Raw genomic sequence first — 23,983 nt, 5'->3', positions numbered from 1 at the left:
CAGTCTGAGAAACTCAAACAGATAGTATATTTCTGTTCTTCCCCATGTACTCATCAATGCAATCATTTAAATCAGTCTGGTTGCTGTATAGTTATGGTATGCTTTGGGTTATGATATAATGGCTAATGACTTATTTTCTTATTAAAATTGTTTCAGCTTTGTCCATCGGGACACCTTTCAATTGGCTCCTCTTTTATAGATACTTGCAAATGTGTCTGAGTGTGTGTGTTTGTTGTCATTCCTTTCTGAATTCTTTGCTTTTTTCACTCTAGAAAATTCTATTGGACTGTCTTGTGTATTTCCTTTCTCAGACATAGAGTTAGCCAATTCTGGAGGAAGAACTGGTTCCTTTAAAGAATAGCATTAAAAAATCTAGATCTGTATCCATTTCCAAAGATGATGGTAGGAAGGTACTTCTGAATATAATTAAGATGGCTGAGTTACGTGTATGAGTGTGGGTGAAAGGGGTAACTTTAGGTAGTGTGTGTTGCTAGAAGGAAGCTAGATGATAGAACAGAGGACTGTATAACATTGAACCATGTGGTGGATGATGCCTGTAGTGAATAGTACAAGTGTAAAAATGTTCCTTCATTCACTATAACATATGTACTCAGTTATACAAGGCAATAATAGGGTGGCTTATGAGAAAAACACAGCTAAAGCAAAATATACTTAGTAATATTTCAGTATTCATTAAGTATAAATAAATCTATAGAAACATAATTAGATTAATTTTAATATAGGGCTAGGGAAAGGTAGAAGGATTGAGAGGTGACTGCAAAGGGTATGAGTTTTTTGTTTTAGGAATTAGAAAAGGTTTTAAAATTGTGGTGATGAATGCACAACTCTATGATTATGCTAAAAGCCACTGATTGTACATCTTGGATGACTTGTATGCTATGTGAATATATCTCAAAATTGCTTTGTATAAAACATATTCGGGGAACTCTCGAGGGTGTCATTGCATCGCTACTTTCTGATCTGGTAGTGTCAGGAAACATGGTTATTCCAAGCTGGGGATGTACACCTAGGTTTTATAAATATTTCTGAATGGAACAGTCCTGTATTAAGCTCATCTTTAGTTCGTATACATGTCTCCAACCCTAACACATTACCAAATGGATCATTCTCGCTTTCTACCATGATTTATCTGTTACCTCCCCCTCCAGCCGTGAGAAACCTGCCCCTGGCCATCTTCTATCTATTTAATAGATTGTGTGATTTCAATATACTTGTATAGTAGTTTCACAGTTGTTAACCAGCACACCCATGGGCAGAAGTTTTATCAGTGTTCACTGCTTATTCCCAGTTACTTTTGCCCATAGTCTTACAGATTTCACTTATTTCAAAGTTAATTACTTTGTTCCCTTCCCACTTGCAGTAATTTTGCTTCATACGTTTGTAATTCAGTTAGATTCTTTAAGTTGCGTGTGAATTAATCTACCTCATATGATTTTAATTTGTATACATTAAAACTTACCCTTTGTGATGTTTGGAGATGCAGAAAGAAAACACCCCTGGGGAATCTGTTTCAAACCAGAAGCCAAAGCACCAGCAGATACGAGCCGTGTGCCTTCCCAGTTGAAGAAGGTGTTTATGACTTTTTCTTTACTTGGGTCAAGGTATCACTCTCTGTATGCCTTAGTTTGGACATTTTTATGCCATTAGGACTGTAAACTTATAACTTAATAAATTCCCTTTATGAAGGCCCCCCCCCCAAATTACCCTTTGTGCTGTAAAATTCTACTGGTGGAGAATTTGTAAATTCATAGTGGTAGGTATCCACCATTAGATATAATACAGAATACTTCACCTATTCAGTCCTCCACCCTTCCACCATGAATCCCTAGCAACCATCCATCTGTTTATAATGACTGTAATTTGCCTCTTACAGAATGCAATAGATGTAACCTTATCATGCAGTATGTAGCCTTTTCTGATTGGCTTCTTTCTCTCAGAAATATGAATTTATATGCATTCATGTCTTCATGTGACAAGATATTTCCTTTTTATTGCTGAGTAGTATTGCGTGGTATGATTTGGGTTTTCCATTCACCACATGAAGAACACTTGGTTTCTTCTAGTTTCTGTTCATTATAGTGAAAACTTGCTATAAGTATGCGTGGGGTTTTTAAAAATGTCATTAACTATCAAAATTGGGTAAATATTTTACAAATGTGAATGGTGAGTCACATGCTGAGCTATGTTTGTCTTCATAAGAACTGCCAAAATGTTTTCCAAAGTAACTGTATTATGCATCTCCTTCACAAAGAAGAGTTCTTGTTTTTCTACATCATTGCTAGCCATTGGTATTGTCTGTTCTATGGATTTTAGCCATTTCAGTGGGTATGTAGTGAGTGTCTCTTGCTTTTAGTTGCTTTTCTTCAATAACAAGTGATATTAAGCATCTTTAAATGTGTTTATTTTGCAACTGTATACCTAATTTGATGTGGTGTCTGTTCAGTCCATTGCCCATTTTTCAATTGGGTGATTTCTTTTCTTATTTTGATTAGTGGGTCTTTTGCATATTTTCTTACAAGTCATGTTTAGTTATTGTGGTTGGCAAAACTTTGTTCCAGTGCAAACATTCTGTTCTTAGCACTGCCTTCCATTAGAGTAGAATTTTAAAAATTTTAATGAAATCCCATGACCACTTTTTCCTTTCGTGATTCTCTTTATGTATTATACATAAAAACTCATTAACAAACCTAAGGTCACATAGATTTTTCCTTCTGGTGTCTTCTAAAATTTTTGTAAGTTTACATCTTTCACAAAAATCTAAAAACTATTCTGTATGAATCTTTGTGTAAAACTCAATTTGTGTAACATGTAAAGTTGATGTCTGTTTTTTTAATATGGTCATCCAACACTTCCATCACCATTTGTTGAAAGGCTTATGCTCACTTGACTGTATTTTCATGGTTCTATAGGTAGGCTGAATTCATTTCCCTTTTTCTGTGTGTAAGGTGGCATGGACTTAATTAATGCAACTTTAATTATAAAATATTTTTTTAAGTTATTAGAATCATGAAAAGTGATTTCATCAACATTGTTCTCAAGCAATTTGTATACAAATCTAGGGCTGAATTCAGCTTGTCAGTATCTGCAAAATATCTTGGTGGGATTTTTATTGAGATTGCATTGACTCTAGAGATGCGTGGCGAACAGTGGATATTATTGCCAGGAAAAGGCCGTGGATTCTTCTGCCCCACACACTCAGTAACCAATTCCTGAGACACTGGGGTTTCAAAGAGAGAAAGAGTTTATTACACTACACATGTAGCAGGAGAACAGACATTGGGCCATTTTAGTGGCCCAGAATCTCCCCCCCTGAACAAAGAAGATTCAGGGTTTTAATGTTCCTAGCAGGAGGAGATGAGGTCATTTTAGATAATAAATTCAAGGCAGAAGTTCAAAACAGAAAAGAAAACATTGTTAAACATTGAAAACAATAACAATTTATTGTTAACATGTTACCATAAATTGAAAGGAAAGGAGGTAGAGCTATCTATCTTTCAGTGGCAGACCTTAGCGGATGATTTACAAATGTATGGGATTGAGGCTAGTTACTGCACGCTTTCCTTATCATCAGGGCCTCCTAAGAAAATGTCCAGTTAATGGGCAAAACAGTTTACAGTCACAAAGGCACCGGACAAGAGATAAGGGCTTTTACAGTACTTCACACGTCCACACAGCTTAATACAGTTCAGGGCTTCCAGATACCCTCCTTTGTCCCTTCTAAAATCCCAAAACTAAAAGGAACATTTATGTAAAGATTTGGTAATCAAAATCATCCCTAAATCCTGATTTCTAGGTTATAAGTCGCCCCTATCTTTGAAAATTATCTCTCAATCTTGAGAGATATCTGGACAACGACTCTTTTAACTGCTTCAAGGCTTAAGAAGGCCTTATGAAGGGGCAAAGGGATGAACAGTGAAATTAGTTGTTATTCTTGGAGAGCCTAGCATCTTTGGGTTTTAGCGCTTCTCAGACCCTGGAATAATCTGGAGGTTTCAAGTCTCTGAAAGACAAATTTAAGAAGTAAAGTTTTATCGAGCACTGGATATCTTTTAGGGTTTCCAGGAGCACTGTTGGTAGGGATTTGCCATATTGCGACAGTTTGCAGTTTCTGGCTGAAGCTTGTATAAGAGTAACCTCCATATTAACCTCTGGACTCGATTTGAAATCTCTTAGCCATTGAAACTCTATTTCTTTCCCCCCTTTTGATCAGTTCATCTCTGTCAGCGCCAGGTTTATCTTTGGCTCACAGTGCCAGGGCCAGTGAATCCCCCGTTGGCAGGGTCAGTTATCTTCCACCCTGCCAGTGCCAGCCTTACATCCCTGGAAATTAGGTCCCACATTGGGGGAAGCTTACAGTTTGGCTTAGAGGAAGAGAGAGAGAGTGAGAGACCACATTTGAGCAACTGCAGAGATTGTCTGGAGGTGGTTCTTAGGCACTAATCCTAAGTAGGTTCACTTTATTATTACAAAAATAAATTTTATAAGGACAAGCCTCAAAATTGAGGCCTTGGCTTATTAAACTGTGAGCCCCACTTGCTTAAGAAAAATATCAGGAATTCCCCAGGTGGGGAAGCTTAATAGGTCTATCTTTTCCAGTTCCTTAAGGGACTTTGCAAACACTTTTTCATTTTCTGCTCAGAAAAATCTGAAATGCATCACTGCATAACATTAACTTGTACATAACATTAATATTTTGTTCCTGGTTCCAGGTTCTATATCAAATAAAGCTGAACTAGTTTGTTTAATTGGTTAGACTGATTAAATTAGATAGTACAAATTTTGGACAAAATAATATTTTTCTTATCTCACACAAAAGTTAAAGCTTTAAAATACAGACAATATTATTCTTTAGCTTGGTTTTAACTAGATCGATTTTATCACATCTTTAATTGGAGTTGATCTCTTTCAGTTTTGTAACCATTGCTGCGTGGATCCATGCTAATTAATTTTCAGACCTGGAGAACCAAATCTAAGTTTCAGGTGTCACATTTATACTTAAAGTTCCAAGAAACTACTGGGCTATACAAAGAGTAAAACACCTCAGAATTTAATGATAACAGTTAACGCTTACAATCTGAGCTTTAAATTTTATAAGCATTTCTAAATGAAGCTTCTGTCAGAAATAGAAACATTAGATTGCCATTTTATGTTAAGGAAACAGAGCTGCTTTGTTGTTTCACTTTTATACATTTACCAGAGTTATCTTATTTAACAGATAAAATATAACATTTACATTTTTTCAACCTTTCCTTTAATGTTGGGCAGATCCTAGCCTAGATCCCACCACTCTGAACCTCAGCACATCTTCTTTGAGAGGGCAGTTGTGTTTGTGGCTGATTGAGCAGCGAACTTTCCTAGTTGCAGCAGCCACACACCATGTACTCATGGACACCCAGCTTGTTAGGACTATTATCTAACGCATCCTTTTAACATCTTTGTATTATTCCAATAAATATCCTTCTTAGTAAAAAAATTACAGTTGAACACTTATACTTTCAGATAGGTACTGGAGGAAAAGCAGTGCATCTGACAGTTTGGCTGTTTATATGATCTGTAGGCATTTTAGAATGACTAAAACCATGACTAACAACACCATACCATTGCTGACATCATACAGATTAGTATCGGGGTATAACACGGACAGTGGGAACAATATCAAAGTTTTAGGAATTTATAAGGTCTCTAAATAAATGAATAGTATTTCACCTAAACAAATTTAACCAGAAACAGAATAGAAAATCTAAATTCACCAGCTAACAAACAGGCATTAAACACTTAACACACTGATTAACAATTAAACAAACAATTTTTACTATACGCAGGTAACATACTGGCTACCATTTACACAGGCTTATTTAACTTCATTAAAAACCAATTAATTGTTGGAGTTCTCATTTTTTAGGAGTATGGTCAACAGACAAATTCAGGCCAGGGCCTCAAACCCTGTACTGAATCCACAGTGAATACATCAGATAACAATTAAACAGACATAAAACACTTATCACATCAATTTTACAACTAACCAATACCTAGGTAATGTGCCAATTAACACTTAAACAGGCCTACTTAATTTCACTAGACACAAGTTAATTGTTGAATTAGGTCAGGCTTCAAATTCTGTATATCATGGTACCCAAAATCAGAAGGTGTAGAGGTCAGAACACGGGGATTGTTCTGGAAGCATGACCCAGGCCTCAGTCAAAGGGGACTCGAACCACCTATTTACTTCCCAATCCGCTTCTCCCCTGATAACCTACTCACCCACTCAGATAGTACAACACTGTCACACAAAAGGCAATGTAATATTTGTGGCCATTTAATTTATAGGTTTGGATTTGTAGACAACACAGACTTAAGTGATTTAAAAACAGATTTTATTAGAAAAATAATTAAAAGAAAGTAATTAAAAGTTTTAAATATAAGGCGTAGTTGCATCACCAGATAAGATGGCATCAACACCTAAAGAGAAGTGCTGGGAAATTTCAGAAGCAGCATTCAAGTCTCCTTAGTAAAAATCCACAGCAAAGCATTGTTTTTCCGGATAAGATTCTGATGAGATGCTTTCTCTTACTCATAAGATTCTCCTCTCTCTCTCATCTTCTCCTCTTCTAACTGCTTGCATGCGGTTTTTATGATATCTTTATACAATACTGGCACAATTCCGATTAGCTTATGTGACCAGGCCCAGTTTCATCCTCTGGGAACTGGCTAGGGACTGAAAGGAGCTTCCTGGGACCTAGATATCTTTATGAAAGTGCATCTCCTTTGGGGAGGATAACCAGTTCTCCCAGCTAGAGTGTACAATTGAACTGTCTCTTACCAAGGTCACACAATAGCAACATCAGTTGCAGGCAATGACAACATCAGTTGAAAAGAACAGACTCTACAAATGCATCTTTCCTTACAGGTACCCAAAATCAGTGGTTGTAGAGGTCAGAGCAAAGGGATTGTTCTGGAAGCAGGACCTGGGCCGAGGTCGAAGGGGGCTGAAACTGCCTATTTACTTCCCGATCCAGCTTTGCCCTGATGACCCACTCAGACCCAATCAGATGTCTGGACCTGGAACTAGAAGCAGTTTCTCTTTTTGAAGCTTTTTTAAAGAGCCAAAAGTCACTAGGGTGCCAGCAGAACAGAGGAACCCTGGTGGCCAAGCCTCTAGACCAAATTCAGTCCAGCGGCCACCAAGCCTAGGTTCCCTGGCTCACCTGCCCTGCGGGGGCTCCACAGATTCGGGCATTCATCCCATCTGGGTCACCAAATTGTTATCGGAGAAAGGCCACGGATTCTTCTGCCCGACGCACTCAATAACCAATTCCTGAGACACCAGGGTTTCGAAGAGAGAAAGAGTTTATTACTACATATGCAGCAGGAGAGCAGATAACCTAAGGGCCCAAAATCTGTATCCCGGAACAAAGGAGGTTCAAGGCTTTTAAAGATTTTATCAGGGGAGATGAGGTCATTTCAGATAGTAAATTCAAGGCAAAAGTTCAAAACATAAAAGAAAACATTGTTAAACATTGTTAACATAACAAGCTAACATAAATTGAAAGGGAAGGAGGCAGAGCTATCTTATCTTTCAATGGAAGACTTTAGCAGATGATTTACAAACATAAGGGATTGAGGTTAGTTAATTCATATTTTCCTTACCATTAGGCCTATTAAGAAAATGACCAGGTAAAGGGCATAACAGCTTACAGTCCCAAAGGCACCAGACAAGAGAAAAGGGCTTTTACAATACTTTCAGATGTCCAAACAGCTTAATTACAGTTCAGGGCTTCCACGTACCCTCCCTTGTCCATTCCAAAACCCCAAAAGCAAAAGGAACCTTTATATAATGATTCAGTAATCAAAATCATCCCTTAAATCCAGATTTCTCAGTTACAATATCTTAAAAATATTTTTTCAGTCCACTATGGAAAAGGAATAATTCTCCATTTATTTAGATTTTGTTTGATTTCTTTCAAGTTTTTCATGGTGTACAAGATTAAGATATTTACATATTTTTTAGGCTTTATCCAGCCGAATCCATGGCATGCATACACTGCCATAAATACATTTGTTTATTTTCTACTTAAATGTTCATTGCTGGGAAGGGGAAATTTATTGATCTTTCTTTTCCATTTATTTATTTATTTATTTAAGAAAACAAACAATACACATAGAATCACCAAAATATGGATATCTTAGTTAGGTTAACCATAGGCATATTTAAATAAGTATCCATATAATCATTGCATAAACCAATTTAAAATTAAGGTAATATGGCTGCATTGCTTTAGCAATGACCTGTGTTACTAAATATTTAACTTATTTCAGGAAAAATTGAAGATACATGTGTTTTTACAATTAACATGGAAATCTTAACCATCTAAAATGGATATCCTAGTTAATTTATCCATAAGCATATTTAAAAAATTATGTAATCACCATAAAGTGTGTTTATACAATATGTTTCATAAACCAATTTTAAATTAAAGCAAGGAAGGAAAAAATCTGTAAGTACGAATATCAGAGTTACTTGAATTCTAAATTGAGTTGACTTATGTATGTTGATTTTGTGCTTTCTCTATTTTCTCTAGGCATTCTTATCAGGCACTTGAAAGTGAGCCCATTTTCTTTAACTTTGTATTATGAAAGCTTTATTTCAGTGATTCAGAGAGGGGCCTATAGAGGGCAGGAATCCAGCTAAACCATGAGCACCAAGCTTCCTGTGCTGTGGCCCCAGCCAGGAGAGAGCACCTGACCTGCTTCTTTTCTTTTTTTGACAGAATGAGCTTCTCACCGTGTTGCAAAGGCCGCTCTGTTGGGTCCTGTGGACTGCAGTGCTTTGTCCACCCTGAAGTTGGGTCGTCCTTCCATGGGACCAACGTGGAGGTGCTTTTGTTTCTGGGACAACTTGGGCAGTGTCCACAGTGAGTAAAATCTTCCTGCTCTTGGCTCCGATGCTGAGCTGGGAATTTACCCCATTTTCTCAAGGTGGTTATTCTTAAACTGGGAGCACAGAACCTTTCATTTTCTGTCCTGCTCCCATTTAGTTTCTTCTTTACTTTCTCATGGATTATTTTAGCAAGACTTAGGCAAATTTCCATTCATTCAGGACCTTGACATTTAGAAATCCTAGCATGCTCCAATATGTTTTACCGACTCAGGCTTGTTTCTGATAAGAAGCTGATCGATTCAGAGAGAGTGGGAAAAGATATACAATTGGGATGCAGATATACAAAATTTGGGACCGTCTAGTTGGGTAAGTTGTGGTACGCTTGTGCCAGATGTGTAACATTGAAGCCAAGGAGAGAGGGAAAATGGGATCCTCTGTTGATATGCTTCTATTAGTTTTTTAAATGAAGATCTTAGTTATCTTTTTTCAATTTATAGTGAAATGTAACATATATATATAATTTTCAAAGTACACATCAACAACTATTTACAGAAAAGATTTCAGAGTCTGTTATGAGTTACCATTCTACAATTTCAGATTTTTCCTTCTATATTCTCCAAAACACTGGAGGTTAAAAGAAAGATCAATATAGTAATTCAGCAGTTATATTCATTTGTTAAATCATATTTTTTTTGTTATAACTCATCCTTCTACTTTGATCTTTCTCCCAATCTCTAGGGAAATTTAGGCAATGCCTGTTCTGACTTTTTCATGTTGAGAAGGGGTGTTGACACTAAAGGATAGGGGAATGTAATTAATTGATAATTTTGGAGAGCCTGGTCTCTCTGGGTTTCAGGATTTATCTGACCTAAGGAACTCTATGGAAATTGTAGGTTAAAGAGAGTTAACTCTAAGATTTATATATGTATGCTCCTGTGGAGTGCCATGGGGTAATACCAATCCAGAAATCAAGACTCTAAGTTAAGTTTTTCCTATCTCACCCAAGATATGAATTCTGGTCCCAAACACTCATGAGGGAAATTACGGTGTTTAGGATTAACCAGGTAAGAAGGATTATGGGAATATTGCAGAGTTAAGCATCTCAGGGATCAGTCCCACTTCCAAAATATTTTCAAAAAAATTTTGTGGTTTTCAGTACATGGGTCATGCATGCATATTGTTAAACTAATTTGACTAGATGCATATTGTTAAACTAACTAGGTGCAAAGTTGCTTGTACTGTGATCTCAAATGTGTTAAAAAAAAGTAAAAAGAAGCAGGAGAAAGTGGAAGCTAAATTTAAAGTGTGTAGAATGGATTCTTTGAATAGTGAAATTTTGAGTGACTCTACTTTTTGGAGTTTCTTAACCTAAGAACGTATTATGTTTTTACAAACAGAAGTAAAAAAGAAACATTAATAAAAGGTGTTGAATCAACTCCCCATAAAATATTGACACAGTTATTGAGCTAAGCACATATTTACTACCTAGGATGGTTTAATTATCCCACTGTGCATCACTCCACAGGGGAACGAGTCATGACAGCCTTTTTGTTTATGGGCATTGGTCAGAAGGACACATCATTTAATCTACTAAGTGGAGAGGACAATTATTATCAACTAGGTGACCCGAACAGTGTGGAGATCTAGAAAATGTGGGTATAGTCTGTATAAATATTAAAATATTTATCCTTCTACAAAGGATAAGATATTGCTACAAATATGTATCTTGCTACAAATATTAAAGTAAATTGACCACCTTGTCCTCAGTGGGAAATACGCCCCTGAAAAAAAATGGTTAGATCTAATCAGAAACAAATGCGCAGCACACATAAACAAACAACAACAAAAGTTGTTTTGTTGCCAAGAGTTCATTACTTGATCTTCCTGATTTTAAGTAACTGGAATGAACAAGTTCCTAGAGTCAGAAGTTTGAATATGGGGTGGAGATAAGGAATGGGAAGTTAAGGGATGGGATTATAAGTAATAGTGCCATACTGTAGCTGAATTTGGTTGATAGTGGTTGTTTCGAGTCATGTATATCACCAATCAACATGCAAACATATATAAGTTATTGTATGATCTACAGAAGCATAAAACTTGTATGAAGAGTTAATGACAGAGTGGTGTATGGGAAATTACCTATTGCAAGCCACAGACTATAGTTAACAGCGATAACAATATTCTTCCATCAAGAGTACCACACCAATAGTAGCAGTCATAATAGGGGAGATAAGGGACATGGGTTTTTGTGGTTTTCCACTTTTGTGTCTATTATTTTTCTCTTTGGATCAATGAAAATGGTCTAAAATTATCATGATTACATACTTTGGGGGAAATATTAAGTATGTGCATATATCTCAATAAAATCTGCAAAACAAAAAAATGTATAGGGTTCCTGCTGGAATGATGATAATATTTTGGTAATTGATAGTGATGATGTCATACAACATAGTGAATATAATTAACAGCACAGAGATATACATCTGGATATGATTAAAAGGGAAAATACTAGATTGCATATTTTCAAAAATCCATTGAAGTACACTATGCAAGCAGTGAACCCTAAAGGAAAAAACTTCATTAATCCAAAAAGCTATAATACATACACTTCTTTCTTCTGTACTATTATGTTTATGAGCTCATAAGCAAACCGAACATGTACAGTAAGAATCTTACTGTCTTATGGTTTTCACATTAATGTGATTCTTTCTTGAGAGTTCATTAAAATTGCTATAGTGATTCACTATGCCTTTAGCTGACTTTGATTCTATTTGGATTTGATCAGTAGAACAATGCCTAGCTTGGTGAGTTCACAATGAAAACTCAAGATATATCTGGTTATTCATAATTAAATAAATCTGCCCTTTAATCCTTTATTCTGCTTTTGAAAGTGGATAATTGTGCTAGAATAAGAATTGTTCCATGTGATTTAGAACAGGTTGGAGTTGGAGTGCCAGAAGAGAGATTTTTCACAACATGTTTATATGCTTAATTTGCATAATTGGAAAAAAATTTAAATGAATAAATTAGAAACAAGCAGCTTGTACTGAATTAGCAGGAGTTTTAAAAGCTTTGAAGCTTCTTCATGTAATTATTGAGGATCCATGTTTAATTAGCATAGCATACATTAATAACAAAGATAGTCAAGGTCAAGATATGAAACGTTTTACAATTTGAAGTTGGCATTTTAATGTTAAAGCAGTCCCAGCCCCACATAAATATTATTATATTTTAATGTGATGGTTGATACTGTTATAACATTAAAAACAGACTGTTTAATACCAGTGCAATGCACAATTACAGGTAGCAAATCTATATTTTCATTTCCAGACACACCTATATAATAAGTGTCTCATGAATGTGAAAGTTCAGTACTCAAAGGACTGAAGATGCATATACTTTCAAATGACTCTGCTATACTAGCTAGATTCTTTCTGAGCCTTGTGAAACAGGAAGGAAGGACTTAAATTGTTGCCCCATCTCTAATCTTGTACCTCAGTTCAAAGGGGTTAAGACCATTAAATTCTCTTCTTTTCCATAAGCTTCTTTTCAGTACCTTTCCCAACTTGTGAACAAACTTTCCTGAAGTCATTAAAGATAACTGTACTTCTGAAAATCATTGACTCATGTGTTGAAACATGGGGCCATTTTAATTATCTACACATGGAAGAGAGTGATTTGACTTCAGTTGACTTTAGGTGTCCCTTATGATGTATAACATCCTAAGGTTCCATAGAATATTAAGTCTCCTTAAAATGTGAGAAACTGCTGTTTCTTCTTAACTTTCATTTTTACTTCAATCCTATGTAGTTGATTACTGCTAATGCACTGACCCCCAATTTCTGCGATGTTCTAGTTTGCTAGCTGCCGGAATGCAGTATACCAGTCAAATGCAATTTCTCCTTTCAATAGAAGATTCACATTAAATCAGGAAACATAAATAATGTGTAGAAACAAAAAGGTGAGGTCGGCTTTGGCCACGGCCCCCCCAATTCTGCTGCAGCGAGGTTGACCTAGGGCTCTGAAGATTCTACTTCCAGAACCACTGGCCCTTCGAGGCCTTGTTTCTACCTGTTTTCTTTCTACAGAATAAGGAAAGAGTGAAAAGGGACTTTCATCAAACCCTGAGAAGGGCAGTCTACGAAAACCCCAGCAAAAGCTGCTGTACCTGCTGAGCCATTCAACAACTCCACCTACAAGAGCTGCAGCATCATGTGTACTACATGTACATCTTCCTAGATTTAAACCTGGATCTCTCACAATTTAGATTGTTGCAGCCATCTTTGGGACAGGGACTCACCTTGCCATTGAGAGCAAAGTCTGAAGATGATCCTTGCATTGCCTTTGCTGTATTCTTTTTTTTTTTTTTAAGAAATTATTCCATTCTATATATACAATTAGTAATTCTTAATATCATTTGTGGGGGAGGGGTGCCGGCCACCGCGGCTTGGCGAACTGCTGATCCAAGGCTCCCAGCCGGCCCCGGAAGCCACGTGTGTGGGAGGGGTGCCAGTCGCTGGCTGCCGCAGCTTGGGGAACCACTGATCTGAGGCTCCCAGCTGGCCCAGGAAGCCACGTGTGTGGGAGGGGCACCGGCTGCTGTGGCTTGGGGAACCGCCGATCCGAGGCTCCCAACCGGCCCGGGAAGCCGCCTGTGAGGGAGGGGCCCTGGCCACCAGCCACTGCGGCTTGGGGAATTCGTCTCTCCGAGTCTCTCAGCCAGACCGGGAAGGAGGGTGGGAGGGGCGCCGGCCACCAGCCACCGCGGCCCCGGAATGTGCGCACAGCTCAGGGACCTCACCGCAACGGAGTCTTGTAGCCGGTCCAGCCATTCCAGCCTGGGGTATACTGTGTCCGGTCTCTGTCATGGCTCCGGGAGCTGTTCTGTACTGTTTGTAGTTATTTAGTTGTTGTTCTGGAGGAGGAACTAAGACACGCGCACCTTACTAAGCTGCCATCTTCTCCGGAAGTCGTGATGTAAGTTTTTATCATAAAATTTAAAAAAACCTTATCAATAAAACACAAAATGAAAATAAATAAATAATGAAAAATACATAAATTAGTAAAAGAGAAAATACATCTATAATAGAAGCATTATAAAGAAAGCATTGTAGAGAAAGAGACTGCATTTATTCACTGTTGGCAGGAATATACAATGTTACAACTAATCTGGCAAGCAGTTTGGTGGTTCCTCATGAAAATAAGTATAGAATTGCCATATGATCCTGCAATCCTATTACTAGGTATATATTCTCAGGAACTAAAGGTAAGGACAAAAGGACATTTGCACACTGATGTGAATACAGCATTATTTATGTTTGCCAGGAAATGGAAGCAGCCCAAATGTCCATGAATGGGCAAGTGGCTAAACAAGCTGTGGTACAAACATACGATGGAATATTGCACAGCAGTAAAACAGAATAAAGTCATGAAGCATGTCACAATGTAGAGGAAACTTGAGGGCATTGAGCTGAGTGAAATTAGCCAGAAGCAAAAGGACAAATACTGTATGGTCTCACTGATATGAACTCACATTAATGAGTGAACTTTGAGAGTTGGAAGTTAAGAACACAGTTTATCAGAAGATAGAAAGAGGGTAGAAATTGGGCATTTGGTGCTGAAGGAATACAGACTGTGCAATGGGACTGATTGTAAAAATCCAGAAATGAATAGCACAATACTACCTGATTGTAGCACAGTAATAAAAGTACAGTGAATGAAAAAAACATATGATATGAATTACTAATACAAAAATATGGAATGAATCTTATTATATAAATGCTGAATGAAAGAGGCAGGTAAAATAGGATATAACCTATTTAATTCCATTTATATACAATTCTAGAAAAAGCAAACAACTATTTGATAGAGTAAGTGGTTGCCTGGAGACATGTGTTGGGGCTAAAAAGATGTAGAGGGAGAGATGGATTAAAAGAATAAAGGAAATTTTTGGAAATGATGAAAATGGCCACTTCCTTGATTATGTTAGTGTAAATATAGGTCGAAATTCACCAGATTGTTTACTTTAAATGTATGTGTTTATTGTACATTGGTCATACTTCAATAAAGCTGTAAAAATGTAAAAAAAAAATAACAGGCATTAAAATGCCAAACATTAATTCTTAAAAAGTAATACAATCTTGAAAAGAATGAAATTAATAATTAGTTTGGGGCAAATAGCATATTAGGAATGAAGAAAAATTACAAATCATATATATTAAGAGCATTCTAAGAAGATATAATGGTATATTTTATAGTAACAAATATATACCTTTTATTAAATTGGTACACTCCCAGGAAGCAAGTCAACAAAACTCATAGAAGAAAAAGTAAAAAGTATAATTAGTTATATTTATTTAATAAATTGATCTGGAAATTAGACAGTACAAAGAGAAATTCACTCAGGGATGGAATCACCAGTATTATATTTAATTATTTATGGAAGAAATTTTTGTTTATTTCAGGAGTGCAATATTATTTTTATGTTGTGCAAATTAATTCGTACAAAAGCACAGATTACATCTTCTCAAAAATAAGAGAAATATCCTATGATATCTCAAGAAAAGTGTTTAACATTAGAAATTTAAACTCCTATGGGCTCAACATACGTCCTAGACTAGCTCTGTGCATGGATGAACTTTCCAAGGCCATTGTCAGCTCTACAGAGTCAGTTATGATTTGTCTTGTCTCTCCTGTCCCATAGGAATAGTGAAAACTGTGTGATTACATGAATATAAAATTCAGAAACCAACAAAATAATATATTTAGTTATAAATCAGTAGAGTATTAACTGGATGGGGCTAGGCAGTGTAGGGCATTAGGGTGTGAAGGTAAAACAAACAAGAATTTTGGTGTATGGATAACAAGGACGTGCTTGATCTGAGGGATAATTTCAAAGATGGGCTCAGTTCCTGGAAATTCTTCCACAGTGAGTACACATTTTAAATGCAGTTCTTAGTTAAGAGATTTTATTCTATTAGCTATAATTACAGTTCTTGTTTGTGGAAATGAAGACTGAAAACAAGTATACAAAACAGTTTATTACTAATTGTGTGTGAAAGCAGTCCCAAAACACCAAACCAACCAGTTCTGAGGTTGTTTTTCCCCAAGATAAAATTTAACAGCTCCAGCTTCTTCAGTGTTTATGAAAATACAATAGAAAAAAAAAGATAGAGGTCCTTTTTTTTTTTTTCTTTTCAATGGCAAATCCAACCCTGGAAGGAAGAGGGTTGTAAAAGCAAAGCTACTTGATACATTGTGCTGGTTTGAAAGGATGTATGTTCCCTAGAAAAGCCATGTTTTAATCTAAATCCCATTTCATAAAGGCAGAATAATCCCTATTCAATACTGTTTGTTTGAAAGTGTAATCAGATCATCTTCCTGAGATGTGATTTAATCAAGAGTGGTTGTTAAGCTGGATTAGGTGATGACATGTCTCCATCCACTTGGAAGGGTCTTGATAAGTTACTGGAGTCCTATAAAAGAGGAAACATTTTGGAGAAGGCTAGAGATTCAGAGAGCAGAGCAGAACGACATAGCCACTAGAAGCAGAGTCCATGAGCCAGTGACCTTTGGAGATGAAGAAGGAAAATGTCTCCCGGGGAGCTTCATGAAACAAGAAGCCAAAAGAAGAAGCTAGCAGATGATGCCATGTTTGCCATATGCCCTTCCAAATGAGAGAGGAACCATGTTCACCAGGTGCCTTTCCAGATGAGAGAGAAACTCTGACTGTGTTCACCATAAGCCTTCTCATTTGAGAGAGAACCATGAACTTCATTGGCCTTCTTGAACCAAGGTTCTTGAACCCTGGATGCCTTAGATTGGACATTTCTATAGACTTGCTTTAATTGGGATATTTTATTGACCTTAGAACTGTAAATTAGAAACTCATTAAATTCCCCATGTTGAAAGCCATTCCATTTCTGGTATATTGCATTCTGGCAGCTAGCAAACTAGAACATACATATACAGACAGTGGTGCTCCAAGATGGGTGGGCACTCTAGAATGGAATGATTCTCAAACTTGCATGCACTTCTGGTGATGAGACCCTAGGGCCACAAGAGATCTGCTCTGAGTAAATGCTGGGAATAACAGGCTCTCTGCTTTGTCAAGTGGTTTCAAACAAAAGCACCACAAACCTAACCAAAATAAAAGTCTGGTTGTTCCTTGCTTTCTTCTAAACTGAGGGCCACAACCTGATGTCAGGCCAATGGCAAGCACACAGACTGTCTTGGGGGTCTTTAAGTGCCCATGACCCCAGTGGCATAGCCAGATGGGGAGGGTTAGGGCCACAGCAACTGGATGGAGGGGCCACTGTCTCATGGTGCCTGGGGCCATGCCGCAGCCTTAAAGCTTGTTTACTAAGTACACAAGTACAAGCACAAACTAAGAAATACAGGATGATCCAAAGATAAATCATAATTATAGGGATCTTTATTGTGACTATGGAACATTTGATCATGGGTTTGATTTTTGTCATCTCTCATATTCCCAAAGGGAAACACGGATACTGTGATGGACTAGTATTCAGGTTGTTACTGCAAAACCTACACTAGCAATATTTCTCCCTTCTGTATTCAGCTATTGTCCTTTTCTTTTATTTTTAACTACTTTTAAAAATTCACTGGGTTAGAGTTAAAAATTAATAAACAGAATGATCTCAACACAGACCTAAAGCCAAGAGGAGGCACTCTTGGCTCTTCTAACACAGTAGCCCCTGGAAGCCCAAGTGCCAATGTGCCTGAAATCTTTTATCAGTATTGAACAGATAGTTGATATTCCAGTTTTTGTAATAAGAAAAGCTGAGTAGTAGTGCATAGTAGAACAGAAACTGCCTCATTGGAAATAAAAATTTATTTACATTAAATAAAAAACATTTTTTGCAGGCTGTGTCCACTACATTTACAGCATGGCACAATACATACTGTGAACAAAATCCATGAAAAGAGCTTCTGGCATTCAGTACCACAGAGTATAACATAGGTTGCCACATGAGAATAAAATGGGGTGGGGAGAAGAAGGGTAATAAGAGGGAGAGGAGAAAGTGTTGAGAGTAGGACATGTTCTTGGTTCACTTCTGACTTCTGGGCAGCCAGTTCAGTCCTTTGTAAAGCCTGTCCTCACTTGTGGCACAGATGGCCTGAATATACTGTAAAAAGCCTCTACAACTAGATCTCAGTTTCCATTTTTGACAGTGGGAACACTGCCTGTCCTTGATCAGGGGAACAAGGCAGTGAATCTTTATTACTGTTTGCAATTCCACTTGCAATTAAGTTTCTTAGTGCCTGGCTATGCTGATAAGACCTAATTAAATCTTACTCTTTCCAGTCATACCAATTTTCCTGAAAGGTTTCAAAGGTTTTGCCAAATATTTCCTTGACCAAATAACTAAATTGTCTCCAGACCAAATGTTTACATTTTAGTCATATCTAAGCAATTTTGTTAACCTGAAAGTAAGATTTCACTCCCTAATCTTCCTCATTTCCTGGAAAATCCATCAACATTGTTCCTGCTTTTCTTTTGTTCCTCCCTAATCATATTTTTATTCCTCCTGAATTTTATTTGATCCCATAATGCTCTTGCAACCCTTCAGGGTGGCAGGTTAGTTTGAAACTATGAGATCCCTGTCTTCACCAGCTATTAAATCATGTACCTTTTGTGACCAAACTGCTGTTAAGAGTCATTCTTGCTGTGCTGGGCAAGGACTTAAGACCTGCAGGATCGTCTTCAATCTGGTGACCCAGGTGGGATCTACCACTTCAGTGTAAGGTGCTGCCCAGTGATTGACCTCAAGGCAGTATGTTCCTAATTTGTCACTCTGTGGCTGCAAGAACCTTTTGATTGTGAGAGCTGGTTTGGGGTTTCTCTGCCTTTGGCAGTGTGGTTCTTGAGAAGCTGTGGGTCACATAATGAAACCGATAAAACTGGGTCCATTCCTTCTGTAGCCTTGGTAAGTACAGTTTGAATTTGATTTGGTGTCGGAGGTGAGGGTTTAAATCTCCTGCCAAAGCTGTACGCGGCAGAGTTCACACTCGCTTTTCTGATTTTGATCTTGGTCTTTGGCTTAAAGAGAGCAGCTGCCCCTTGGTAAAAAAGACCCCACCATTTGGTGCCCAGGCTAAAATACTTTTGAAATTTGCTGCCTAAGGAAGTCCTTACGGGAAAATAGCAGAGCTCTGAAATGAAAGGAAAATGCTGTCCTCTTGCCTTGTATTCTTAAACATTGGGACACTTAACTTATGAACTAATGATTTAAAACAGAATGATATTTCTTTTTATATGTGGTCACAATACCAAAACCATTCCTGCCAATCCTAAAGAATGCATAGAGCATTATATAAGTGTCTACAAAGGTTCCATGCACTAGGGTAACTCTCCAAAACCTAGAACCTCCAGATGGGTCCCTGGACCAGTTAAGTCCTGAAATGCTGAGGGGCCGGCCTTTCCAGAACATCAGCTAGTTCTATCCTCTGATCCCACATTATTGACAGCTCCTTCCAGTATGAAAAAAATGGGAATATTCCAAATACCTCCAAAGAGTGGGAAGAAGATCAAAGTTGATGGTGGAGTTATAAAGAGAAGGGTGGGTTTAACAAATGACTATGAGTGCTGAATCACTATACTGATATTTCTTCTAGCCACCAGTACCTTAGAGCAGCTAGAAATAAAAACCTAAAACTGTGGAACTGGAACTCATACCAAACTCTGAAATCAGTTCTACAACTAATTGTTGCAGTGTACTTTGAAATTTTTTGCTTTTATGTATATATGTTATTTAAAGAGAAAGAGGAGTATAACCGAGAAGATAGGATTTAACAAATGAGTATGACCACTGAATCATTATATTGATATTTCTGCTGGTCTCCAGTGTCCTGGAGCAGATAGAAGAAAAAAAATTAAAAATCATGGAACTATAACCCATACCAATTTTACAATATATTCTATAACTACTTGATAAAATGTACTTGGAAATTTATTGCTTTTTTGTATATATGTTATTTTTCACAATAAAAAATTTAAAAAATAATGAATAAATCAACAGGCTTTAATTAATATAACATTTATGATATAGTTTTAAATAAACTTATCTTTTTTCAAAAAAAAAAATGTGGCCAGGGAGTGAATCAGTGGCTCAATAGCATTCTGCTGTGCTGGAGACCTGGTTCGATTCTCAGAGCCTGCACATGTAGAAAAAAAAAAAAATGTGACCATAATACCATTGAGAAGGTGGCCAGAGATGGCCAGAAAAAAAGATCCTTAGAATATAATGTTATTTGACAATTAGATTTGTTCTGTAATCACATGGGTAAATTGGATGAGATACCATATATTACCATATGTTTAATGTTTTATGGCAATACCCAACATGCTAAACTTCAAAATCAATGTTTTGGACATGGCATAATATTAGCTAGTCAGGAGCTGTATTAGTCAGGTTTCTCTAGTGAAAAAGAACCAACAGAAGATATCTATATATATGAGATTAATAGATGTGTCTCACACCACCATGGGGATGCAAGAGTCCAAAATCCTTAAGGCAGGCTACAAGGCTGACAACTACAATGAATTTCCACACTGAACCCTACAGGAGAGGCTGGCTGGTTGAAGAAGTAGTGAAAATTCTCTCTTCTCCCTTAAAAAAAAATCCAACTGATTGGATTAAATCCAAGTGCTTGCATTCTCTCATTGCAGAAGACACACCCTTAGTTGATTGTAGATGTCATCAGCCAAGGATGTAATCAATTGACTGATGATTTAATACATGAGGCTTCTGGTTTATTAAACAGCCATGAAATATCCTTGCATTAATGGTTAGGCCATGACCAGACAACTGGGCACCATCACCTAGCCAAGTTCACACCTGAACTTAACCATCACAGGAACCAACCCCAGATAAATCCAAAAAAGAATAGAGAAAGCCTCTTCCTGATTCTAGTTTAACTGATGAAGTTTGGATCCATGGCCTAGTCCAATCAATCCTCTTCTGCCTTAGCAAGGGGGAGTGGTAAAGTTAGAAGTTACCCAGAAATTTTCTTAGACACTCCCAAAATGACCTCCCTCCCCTCACAACAGAAGTAGTGCTACATTGAGACAAGGTGAGCCAGCCTTAGAGGGGCAAGAATAAAAATCAGCCCCTGAACAAGGATAGAGACAATTTCCCTTGCATCAAATGCCAACAAATATGCACAAGGCAACATAGTAGATTTGTGTATATACATACAATTTTCTCCATCTAAGATCTAAACAACTGCAAAGACTATTCCCAGTTATTGAGAGGCTCTTAGAAAAATGTAAATTCTATTAATTCAATCTTTGCTATGCATGATTCCAATTGGGCTGATATAAAATGCTTATTAGATGTGTAATTAAACACTGCAGAAGAGAAAATTTTACTCAAAAATGGTCATACCTACACTGGTTTCTTGAACAGTAGTGATCTAGGAAATCCAGTGCATGTTCCTGGGAATTCAATTGTTTCACAAACAGCCCCTCAGTGGAATCCCAAAGAGCAATCCAATAGAACAGATTTAAATCACTATAAACTCTTTATTAAGATAAACCTCCAGAATGGGGTGCTCAAACAAAACAAACTTGAACAAGATACAGGAAGTTGTCTAAGGGTTGGAGGAAAGCCTATTAGCCTTCCTTGAATGGCTATTTGAGGCCTGTAGGTGATATATTGTCTTAGATTCAGAAGACCCAACTGATTTACAAAATATTAACCAGTCTTTCATAGGTCAAAGTGCATCTGAAATAAGGGAGAAATTACAAAGATTAGAAAGAGGAGTAGGTTAACCAGTGTGTAAACTAGTAGAAGTTGTCTTTAAAGTTTTTTACAATTGGGAATTTGCCCACAAAACTACAGCAAAACAGACATGCTACTTACCAGATTAAACTTCAAGTTAATCTTCTAGGAGCATTTCTCAGCAAAAATTTCACATTCCTTAGGCTCCAAAGCAGGGAAAGTATAATGAAGTTGCCTGACAAACAGTTAAGACCCCTGAGGACCCCTAGATGATTACTGGGTCCCCAACAATGTGCTTATTGCAAGGAATAAGGGCATTGGGAGCAGGAATGCCCATCTCACTGAGGAGCAAGGGACTATAGCTGCCCATCCAGCAGCCCAACTCCCATAGCTAGCAGGGGACAAAGATAGTGACCTGGCATGACAGGACCTAGGAACCCTTCCCTCGGTTGGGAAATCGTCCTGATATCCCATGCTGAACCTCAGGTCTCATTCCAAGTGGGTAAGAAATTGCTTGATTTCTTGCTTGATTGATAGAGAAAGCCTCTTCCTGATTCTAGTTTAACTGATGAAGTTTGGATCCATGGCCTAGTCCAATCAATCCTCTTCTGCCTTAGCAAGGGGGAGTGGTAAAGTTAGAAGTTACCCAGAAATTTCCTTAGACACTCCCAAAATGGACATTGGGGTCACTTAGTTTTAAACAAAAAAGTTACTAAAGCAACTGATGAATCTGTTCCTGTTGATGTGTCCGGAATAAAATATTTTAAACCATTTCTGCAGCCATTGTAGTGCCAAGTTAGGAAAAAGCAATCGTCTCATGTATCATAGTGCCCTATTCCTTTTCTTCGTCGACATTTACTTTCCCGATTGCAAGCCTCTCTTTCATTTTCACCTAATGAAATGATCATACAGGTTCCATCCATCCATGTGACTGCCCTCCTAGCACTGCTGTTTGAGCTAGTTGAAAACAATGAAAGATTTGTAGTGCTTGAAGAAATCACGTGTCACATGCTGGCTGAGGTATGGCTATGGTAGGACTCCCTGGATGACCAAGTGAAGTACAGAAAGCCAATATAATGTTGTGACCAGAAATCACTAAAACTACAACTAAGAACACATACATTTAGATGAGAAGCAAGGATTTCACTGTTAATTAATAATTTTTCTTGAAAGGGGACTGAAGCACACTGTCAAACAGATTTTAACACCCCCTAGTTTGTCAGTTCTTAAACCTGGCACTCAAGTATGTAGGTTTATTCAAGATCTAATGGCAATCAATCACATGGAAGATATTCTTCCAGTTGTGCCTAATCCCTATACCTTACCTGTTAATATTACTGATGCTTGTATTTGGCTTACCCCCTGGACTAAAAGGATGCATTTTATTGCATCCCTTAGGAATAGGATTCACCCAAACTATTTGCCTTTGAATGAGAAGACCCAGACTTAATCCTTTGCCCAAAAGGATTAAGCAGCAAAACTGCTGGACAGTATTGTCCCAAAGGTTTAAGGATGTCCCAGCTTTATTTAGGCAAGCTTTATCTAAAGACTTATGAGGAGTTCCAATTACATGAAGGACTCTTCTTGCAATATGTATATGATATACTTAACGCTAGTAAAATCAGAGAAGGCTCTGACCAAAATACTATAATTATGCTCAAGAAGCTTGCTGAAAAAGGATAAAAAGTTTCTGAGAAAAAGACCCAAGTCTTCCAGACACATGTAAAATATTTAAGATTTAAACACTCCTAAGGGCAGAGAACTTCTTACCTAGTCAAAAAGGAGCCTTATATTGAGTAGCTGAGACTATAAACAGGAAAGTTTTGAGAGGGCTTCTTGGAATGGCAGGGTATTGTTGGCTATGGATACCCGATTTTAGTACCATAGCCAAACCTCCATATGGAGCTTTGAAAAGAAATGAAAAAGAGACTTTTCATCTGATGGTCTCCAGGACATTCTTGAGCTTTTCAAAGGCTTACAGGAAAGCTTCTCACAGCTCCAGCCCTAGGATTTCCTGACCTTACAGAGTTCTGCCTCTTCATGCATGAGAGACAAGGTAATGAATGCACTGGGAGGGTTAATACAGTCATGTGGAGGAAGCCCCTGGCCAGTTGCTTATCTGTTTTCTGTCTAAGCAATCAGACCCAGTTGCAAAAGGGTAGCCATCCTGCCTGCCAGCAGCGGCAACATGTGATCTCCTATAGGAGACAGAAAAATTCACTCTGGGTGTCTGAACCTGTTTTGTTTTTTTTTAATTTTTTTATTAATCAAAAAAAAGAAAAGAAATTAACACAACATTTAGAAATCATTCCATTCTACAAATGCACTCAGTAATTCT

At 37.5% G+C, this 23,983-nt stretch overlaps 1 protein-coding gene across 7 annotated transcripts in view; it reads left to right on the top strand.

The window, feature by feature from the left end:
• Positions 1-23,983, top strand: part of LOC143661352 (uncharacterized) — a 151,984-nt gene that overhangs the window by 101,791 nt on the left and 26,210 nt on the right. For 3 of the 7 annotated variants that reach the window (XR_013164520.1, XR_013164518.1, XR_013164519.1), the window contains one exon: positions 8,790-23,966. Coding sequence is in view for 4 of the 7 variants with exons in the window: in XM_077134889.1 (XP_076991004.1) it covers positions 8,790-8,933; positions 10,425-10,485 (205 nt within the window). In the remaining 3 variants the exon portion in view is untranslated. Of the gene's footprint in view, positions 1-8,789; positions 23,967-23,983 lie in introns of those variants that run through there. The other 4 variants (XM_077134888.1, XM_077134887.1, XM_077134890.1 and 1 more) reach the window with 3 other exon arrangements.

The sequence above is a fragment of the Tamandua tetradactyla genome, chromosome 17 (genome assembly GCF_023851605.1).
Source record: "Tamandua tetradactyla isolate mTamTet1 chromosome 17, mTamTet1.pri, whole genome shotgun sequence".
Taxonomy (NCBI): Eukaryota; Metazoa; Chordata; class Mammalia; order Pilosa; family Myrmecophagidae; genus Tamandua; species Tamandua tetradactyla.
The sequence above is the reverse complement of the archived record's forward strand: the minus strand, read 5'-3'. Positions and strand labels throughout refer to the sequence as shown.